This window comes from Athene cunicularia, assembly GCF_003259725.1.
Source record: "Athene cunicularia isolate RWA chromosome 18 unlocalized genomic scaffold, athCun1 chr18_part1, whole genome shotgun sequence".
Taxonomy (NCBI): Eukaryota; Metazoa; Chordata; class Aves; order Strigiformes; family Strigidae; genus Athene; species Athene cunicularia.
In genome coordinates, this window is record NW_020799123.1 from 6,809,542 (window position 1) to 6,817,337 (window position 7,796).

The 7,796-nt window shown below is 61.8% G+C and overlaps 1 protein-coding gene across 1 annotated transcript in view; it reads left to right on the top strand.

Annotated features, from left to right (window-relative positions):
* The first annotated feature begins 6 nt into the window (after nucleotides 1-6).
* The window catches only part of EPN3 (epsin 3), an 8,803-nt gene continuing 1,013 nt past the window's right edge, over nucleotides 7-7,796 (top strand). The window contains exons 1-9 of the mRNA XM_026861290.1: nucleotides 7-1,644; nucleotides 2,193-2,848; nucleotides 3,206-3,324; nucleotides 4,929-5,012; nucleotides 5,298-5,405; nucleotides 5,515-5,599; nucleotides 5,845-6,153; nucleotides 7,045-7,155; nucleotides 7,541-7,762. Of these exons, the coding sequence (XP_026717091.1) occupies nucleotides 2,278-2,848; nucleotides 3,206-3,324; nucleotides 4,929-5,012; nucleotides 5,298-5,405; nucleotides 5,515-5,599; nucleotides 5,845-6,153; nucleotides 7,045-7,155; nucleotides 7,541-7,762 (1,609 nt within the window). The 5' untranslated portion in view covers nucleotides 7-1,644; nucleotides 2,193-2,277. The remainder of the gene's footprint in view (nucleotides 1,645-2,192; nucleotides 2,849-3,205; nucleotides 3,325-4,928; nucleotides 5,013-5,297; nucleotides 5,406-5,514; nucleotides 5,600-5,844; nucleotides 6,154-7,044; nucleotides 7,156-7,540; nucleotides 7,763-7,796) is intronic.

The following is a 7,796-nucleotide window of genomic DNA, read 5'->3' on the forward strand; positions in this document are numbered from 1 at the left end:
GCCTCTGCAGTCCCCTGCGCCGGGCCGCGGGGCGATGGGGACCTGTCCCCGCACCCGTGTGTCCTTCTCCCACCTGGCAGCCTCTTGCTCAAGGTCACTGCAGTAATTCCATATGAGCTGCCGGGTGCTGCCGCCTTATCTCCCGCACAGCTTCTGTTTCACTCCCTTTATATTCCGGAGGTGGGGGGGGATAACGTGTTTGATAAACCCCACTGCCTTTAACACCGCTGGCAGAGCTCCCGCTGGGGTCACGCTCCTCTCACCCCTGCCCCAGCCCCTGCTTCCATCTTTTCCCACGCAGACTTCCCGGGCCCACTCGTGGCAGGCGAAGTCCAGCTGGGATCGGGTCTCCGGCCGGGACGAGCGGTGCTGGAGCCCCTCACGCTGGACCTGGGGTTTGTCCTGCCAAGAGACCTGTCGGAGGCAGGCAGGACTGTCCTGCCCTGGAGGAGGAGTGCCGGTGTTTGCTGGTGTTTGCCGGTGTTTGCCAGGCTGGTGGCACCTTTGGAAAACATGACTTTATCTCCCGCCTGGGTGTTGGTGGAAAGCAGAACGCGGAGCCAAGTCCCGGAGGACTTTGCTGCGTTGCTGCCCTTGTCCCGAAGGTGTTTCTGTGCCAGGTGGGCAATGGCGTGCCCGTCCACGCCACGGGCTCTCCCGGCGGGATCCAAAGGCCGCGCTGACGGGCTGCATTGCGAAAGGGAATCGATACAGGGAAGCATCTTGAGAGAAACTTCGGCCTCCGTGGCGGTGCCAAGCTCCTCTCTGACTCATGGGGGACGTTGCTGGCGGAGCCGTGGGGCGTCCGGCCGCTGGCCCGCGGGAGCAGGAGGTGCTGGACCGGTCGCACGGGTTGTGCGGGAGCGTGGTGGGTGCTGTGTGTGGCTTGTGGGCACATCACCACGGCCCCAGCCCAGCTCTGGTGGGGGGGAGCGGTGTCCTGAGCCAGGAGAGGGCTGGACACGGTGCGAGGGCTGCAGTCCGGGGAGGTACCGGCTTCCGAGGTGGGTGGTGGGATGGAGACTGGTAATCGCTGTCCACAGGCACTGCTGTGTGGGGGAGATACTCCTCTGCCTGCAAGCGTTATCTCGGACAGGGAAAAAATTGCCAGTGAGTTCTATTGCAGCTGCAGCGGGACCTCTGGGAGCAGACCAGCTCCCCAGCCCTGCAGTGTGGCCCTGCTGAAGGCAAGGCAGCTCCAGGCAGCCTCTGCCTCCTCGCTTTGCTTGGTCCTCTGACAAAATGAGGGTAAATTGTGTCTTCCCACCGTGCAGGGAGAAGGTGAGGATTAAAACTAGCACAGAGTAAGGGGTAGAGTTGTGATGTGAACATGGGTCCAGACTGACCCACGTCCTTTTGCCCCCACGTCAGGTGCAGCACATCCCAAGGACGGGCACTGCTCGCCGGACCTGTGCCAGGACAGCTCCAGCCACACCAGCCCCTGCCACAGGGAAGGCTCATGCAGCTTGGGGTTTTAGGGAGAGGGGGCTTGTGTTATCCATCCTGCTCGCTGACCTGGCGCAGGAGGTTAGCACCCTGAATTTGCCACCCCAAGGCAACACATGCTTCTGTCCCTGCAGCCTCTTGCAGAAGCAAAATTACTGAGTTTGCTGGGAAAATCTACCCAAGTGGCTGCTAGTGCTGGTTAAGTTGTGGCAGGCTCTGCCTCACAGCAGGGTTTTGGTTTGGTACGACGCATCTTTGGTGGCACGGAGAGTCCTGGGGAGATGGCCGGGGTGAGCGGGGCTGCCTGCAGCCACAGATAGCGCATCTGGGGGTATAGGGAAGACCCCACCTGGTTCAAGGGCTTGGGGGGCCTGAAACCAGCTTTGTTGGGACAGTGGGGCCAAGGCAGCCAGGATCTGGAGGAGGGAGCTGCCATTTTCAGGTGGTTACTTTTAGAAGCAGAAGTGCAGGGTAAAATCTCCTCCAAATGTTGCTGAATCTGGAGCCAAATCTCTTGGCAGCTCTGCAGTGCTGGGTATTGACTTGCTATGAGACTTTTTTCTCCTTGAGCATCCTGCGTGTCTTCAGGTTAGTGAGCAGTGGCAGCCTGGAAGGGCGCACCTGATGCCGTGACAATGGGTGCTCCTACCTTGAGAAGTGTCCCAGGTGCCAGACGAGGGCTCTGGGGACAGGTCTTGGTGGCTGGAGTGATGCTGACATCTCTGTGTCCTTGGTCCCCGCTGCAGGCGCTGGTGAGGCTGCGTCTGTGAGCGCTCATCCCTTCTCCACCAGTCCTGCCCGCTGCCGGCGGGTCTCCGGCACCGCACAGCCATGACGACCTCGGCGCTGCGCCGGCAGGTGAAAAACATCGTGCACAACTACTCAGAAGCAGAGATCAAGGTGCGGGAGGCCACATCCAATGATCCCTGGGGACCCCCCAGCTCCCTGATGTCAGAGATAGCCGACCTCACCTTCAACACGGTGGCCTTCGCCGAGGTCATGGGCATGATCTGGCGGCGGCTAAACGACAGCGGCAAGAACTGGCGTCACGTCTACAAAGCCCTCACCCTCCTGGACTACCTCATCAAAACCGGCTCCGAGAAGGTGACCCACCAGTGCCGGGAGAACCTCTACACCATCCAGACGCTGAAGGACTTCCAGTACGTGGACCGCGATGGCAAGGACCAGGGTATCAACATCCGGGAGAAGGTGAAGCAGGTGATGGCACTGCTGAAGGACGAGGAGCGGCTGAAGCAGGAGCGGGCACACGCGCTGCAGACCAAGGAGCGCATGGCCCTCGAGGGCATGGGCAGCGGGAGCCACCAGGTCACCTACGGCCGCCGCGCATCGCCCTACGGCGACGACTACGGCCGGACACGGGGCTCGCCCTCCTCCTTTAACTGTGAGAGTTGCTGGCTGCTCGCGCGGGCTTGTTGCGGGGTGGAGGCGGGTGTTGCATTTGGTTTATGCCTGCCTGGTGCCTGTTGCTCCCCTCCACCGTTTGGGGGGTGGTGGTGAAGCCCATCTCTGTCCTGCAGCACGGGCAGAGGTTTGGCTGGGCCAGTGGTGGACCCCAACAGCTGGTGGTGCCTTGAGCCATAAACCCACGGCTTGTTTGTGGTGGGGAGATCTAATGTGGGGCTACGTCTCCTGGGGAAGCCACGCTGTGGATGGGGGCTTGGACAAGGCTGCTGATGTGCTCCCCTAAACACCCCAGTCCTGATGCCACTCTTTCCCTTTTTTCTCTTTTATTTCCAAGCATCATCCTCATCCCCACGGTTTGCCTCCGACCTGGAGCAAGCGAGGCCGCAGACAACAGGCGAGGAGGAGCTGCAGCTGCAGCTTGCGCTGGCCATGAGTCGGGAGGAGGCAGAGAAGGTAGGCTGGCTCTGCCTGCCCCAGGACACACAGGGCCAGGCATCTCTCAGCACTCTGCCTTGTCTGCAGGCATGGTGGGTCATTTCCCTGGGAGGAGGAAGGATTTGGGGGGCTGCCCGAGGCCAGTGCATGCACCTGCAACTGCACCAGACTGTTTGCACTGTGTCTGGCATCCAGAATAGCCAGCAGGCAGATCCCTGCCTGCATCCCTGCTCCCCGTCCTTGTACAGGCAGAGCCATCACGAGGCTGAGGCCCCCCCAAACCTGTCTGCCCTCTTCTGCCGAGGGCTTCTGGTCTAAGCTCCCCTGTTTCTCTTGCCTTACCATGGAGGTTTTAGGAGGTGATGCCTTGTCTAACGCTGTGGTTTTTGGGGGCTGGAGCATCAGCAGTGTCCCCAGGGCTATGCACCAGGCTGGGGCTCGGTGGGGCCAGGTGCTCCCTCCCACTGCCTGGTCCTGTCAAACTATGCTAGAAGGAGCACTGGAAAACAACACCAGGAGGAGCCAAGGAGGGATACAGGCAGCAAGCTGCTGTCCCCAACTGTGAAACCTCCCCCAGGCTGTCCCCTCTCCTATCTGCTGGCCATGGCCCCTTTTCCACGGGGATGGCTTATTTGGGCACCACTGAGATTGCTGGTGGCTGGCACGGCCCCTGAGGAGCACGTGGGTATGGCTGGGCACGCAAAGTCAGAGGGATGCAGTGACCAAGGGGCTGTGTGCCCGGGCTGGGGGGTGTCCCCCTGGGGCTGTCACTGAGCACTGTGAGCTCGGTCCTGCTGGGGCAGGGGACGTGCTTTGGAGATAGCGCTTGCTGCTGCCCATCTTCCCTGCCCGATGGAGGCTCTTTTGGAGATGGAGCAGAGCCTGTATCCCTATTTTTGTCTTGGAATTGGAGTATTTATAGCTTCCACATGCTGCCGTGATGAGCACTGCAGGAACATGCTCGTGAAAGCGTTGCCTGTTGGAGTCCATCTGGGCTGCGCACACGTGTGCATGCTCACACACACTTGTACAGGCACACACATGCACAACCCCATCGGGGTCCCCATTCCCAGTCCCAGCCGGTCCCATGCTGCTGGACAAGGGTCACGGGGTGGTGATCACGGCTGACATGATGGTATGGGGACAGCTTCTCCCCAAAATCTGCCTCAGGTCTGCGTGCTTTTCCTGCAGCATGGCAGGGCCAGGCAGGATTCCTGAACCAAGGCCAGTTGGCATCGCAAACCCTTCTCTCCAGCAGGCTGCCGGGGTGAGGGAATGCCTAATTGATCCCCTCTCTGCTGATGACATCAGAGTCATCAAAAACCTCCCAGGGGAGATGCTGGCTGCCTAATTAGGGTCATCCTAGCCTAGATGCAGAGGCAGGTGATGGGTTAGGGGAAGGAGCTGGGGCAGTGGTTGCAGGGCTGCCTGAGTGTGAGCCAGTTTGAGAGCGTAGGGGCACTGGGCTGGGGGTCTGCGGTCGAAGCCATCTGGATGGGCACAGAGATGCTGTGAAGGCAGGTGAGGGGCCACAGGAGAGGTGGTGGCAAGGACAGGGACCTCTGAACAGTCCTGTGAGCTGAAGGCAAGCTGAAATGTCACCCGATTTCCTCTGTTGGCAGAAGCCACTTCCTCCAATTTCCAGTACAGATGAAGAAAGGCAATTGCAGCTAGCGCTCGCGCTGAGCAAAGAGGAGCACGAGAAGGTACCTGTGCCCTGCAGACCCGGGTGCTCCTCTCTCCTTGCACTTGGGCTTTTCTCTGGGGCTCTGGAGCTTGAAACGTCGCCTTGCTCCGGTGCCTGCTTTGCTTTCGCTGCTCTGGGCTCTGCTGAGTGCTCTCCCAGGGGGCTCGGCCCCAGAGGAACCATCTGCTCGGATGCTGGGACTTTTCAGTGATGTGGTGGCAGCTCCTGTGCTGGGTCTGTCTCCTGGTGAAGGTGCTGGCTGCAGGGCTGCTGAGCTCATGGGCCCCATCCCTTGTCCCCGCAGGAGGTGAGGGCTTGGCAAGGGGAGAACTCCCTGCTGCAGAGAGCCGTGGAGGAGACTGCCCAGGGCAGGGAGGAAGAAGAGGAAGAAGATAAGATGAAGAAAAGCCAGGTACAGCACTGGGGGCCTGAATGGCCACACAGCCAGCCTTGGGCTCTGGGGCAATCCCGCAGGTCTGCCCTGGGCTTCCCTCACCTCTTTATTCCATTTCTATTTGCAGTCCTCTATCCTGGAGCTGGCAGATATATTCGGGCCGGCGCCAGCCCCCTCCAGCCACACGTCTGCCGACCCGTGGGATATGCCAGGTGGGGGCAACTTACCGGCTGCCAAAGCTTGGGGCAGAAACCTCTCCCTCGCCTCTGACCCCCTCCCCAACCCCCAGGAGCTCAACAGTAAGGATCTCTTGCTTCTCCTCCCTCTGCTGCCTGGTCCGTTGCATGCCTGGGTGGTGCTGCTGGAAGCTGTGGTCCCCTGGGCACATCCTTGCCTCTCAGCGTCCCTCCATGCCCTGCCCCGTTACCCTCTTCCACAGCTTCCCTTCTTCTTTCAGATATGAAGCCCAAAGCGGAGCCGGCAGCCTCTGCCTGGGCCGGTGCGGCTGACCCCTGGGTGCCGGTCCCGTCTGCTGGTGGGGAGCCCCTCTCCCAGGCGAGCGCCTCGTCCCAGCAAACCTCCGCCGGGCCCTGGGATTTCCCCCCTGGCACCACTGCAGCCTCTGACCCATGGGGGAAGGCGCCCTTGTCTTCTGGCTTCCCTCCTGCGGACCCCTGGGTGACGGCGTCCCCTCCTGCCCAGGTCTCTGGTTCTACGCCAGCTGCCGACCCTTGGGCCGCGGTGGCCGAGCAACCTCCTAACCCTGGTAAGAGGCTTGATGGGCGTTTTGGCTTTGCTGCGGGCCGTGGGCAACGCTGGCCATCACTGCTCTCCTGTGAGTGGGGTCCTGGGGTGCTCCCCTCTTCCTCCTGCAGCCAGCTCTGCAAACCCCCCCTCCCTGCTCTCCTGCCCCAGAGTGGGACCTCCACTCACCCCTCAGCATCCTGAAGACTTCAAGGAACCTTTAGGTTTTATTTCTGCACAGAATAGGCTGCTTTAATTAACATGGCACAGTTAATTGAGCCCTCCCGTGGGAGCGGATAGCAGCCACCGCACCGCCCCAGCAGCAGGGTGACAGTGTGTGTCCTCCCGGTGATACCCGTTTGTTTGCTCACCCCAGACCAGCCCGATATGCCCTGCTGGGACGGGACGGTTGCTGCTTGCAGGTGCCACGTTGCAGCTGGGGAAGAGGTTGCAGGAACAGCCTGTGTTTCAGAGCTCAGCGTCACTCTCAGTTCCTCCTCGGTGCTTCCTCCAGCCCCGTGGAGGTCCCGTCCGCATTGCCCTCAGATCTGGTTCCTGGGCAGGAGAGCAGAGTTGGCCTGGGGGCCAGTGCTGGTTGTTAAAGCATTCCTGCAGACCTGTCCCCTCCGCCTGTCCCCACTGGGGCTGGGAAAGGGACCTGCCTGCTGGGGGGGGTGGCTGCGAGCAGTGCTGGGGCTGCCTTGGTCTGCAATGACGCACAATAGTCTGGCTCATCTTAGCTCCCTCCCCGGGCCAAGGCACATTCCCAACCCCCTGCCCCACACCCCACCACCGCACGCCCTCTTCTCTGTCTCCTTGCAGGCAGCTGCCCCTGCCTCTCTCCTGCCCGTACATCTCCTGCCTCTCACCTCCCTGCTTGCTCCCCTCCTTGAGTCTCACCTCTTCCCCCCAGCTGTAGGGGGGGACGCTTTCGACCCATTTGCAAAGCCGCCCGAGCCAGCTGAGCCGCCGGAGCAGGAGCCCTCGCAGCCGCCCTCCTCGGCCAAGTCCAACAGCCCCGTCGGTAAGAGCCGGGGGAGCGGGCAGGGGCCGATTTGGGCAGGTGAGGACGGTGACCTGTCCCTGCCCGTTGCAGGGAGGCAGCTCCAGGGCTGGTTGAGCTGTGCGTGGCTCCTTATTGGCGTGGCCAAAGCTTGATCTCACTGCAATTGCGTGTGCTGCGGGATTGGGCTGCCCCGTAGCCGAGAGGGTAGCTCCGGTCCCTGTGGGCACCCATGTCCCCAACCCCTGGGGGAGCTTGGGCACGCCGCAGCCTTAGCCCCGCCGCATCGAGCTGTGACCCGGGGCGAGATGTGCCATTAGCCGCCACGTGTGGTGGCAGGGGGATGCCGTCACCCTCGGCGTCTCCTGGCTGGCTCACACCGCTTGTCTCCCCCTCCCCACCCCAGAGCTGGACCCCTTCGGCGACCTGTTCCCCAGCACCAGACAGGACGGGGCAAAGAGCTTTGACCTCACCAACCTGGCCGACTCCCTGCCTGAATCTGGCAAGGAACGGAAGGACTGTAAAACCCCCGAGGCCTTCCTCGGCCCCGCCGCCTCCTCCCTGGTCAACCTGGACTCCCTGGTCGCGCCTGCTCCAGCCTCCAAGACGCGCAACCCCTTTCTCTCGGGTAGGTGCCAGTGCGGCGGTGCACTGGGCTGGGC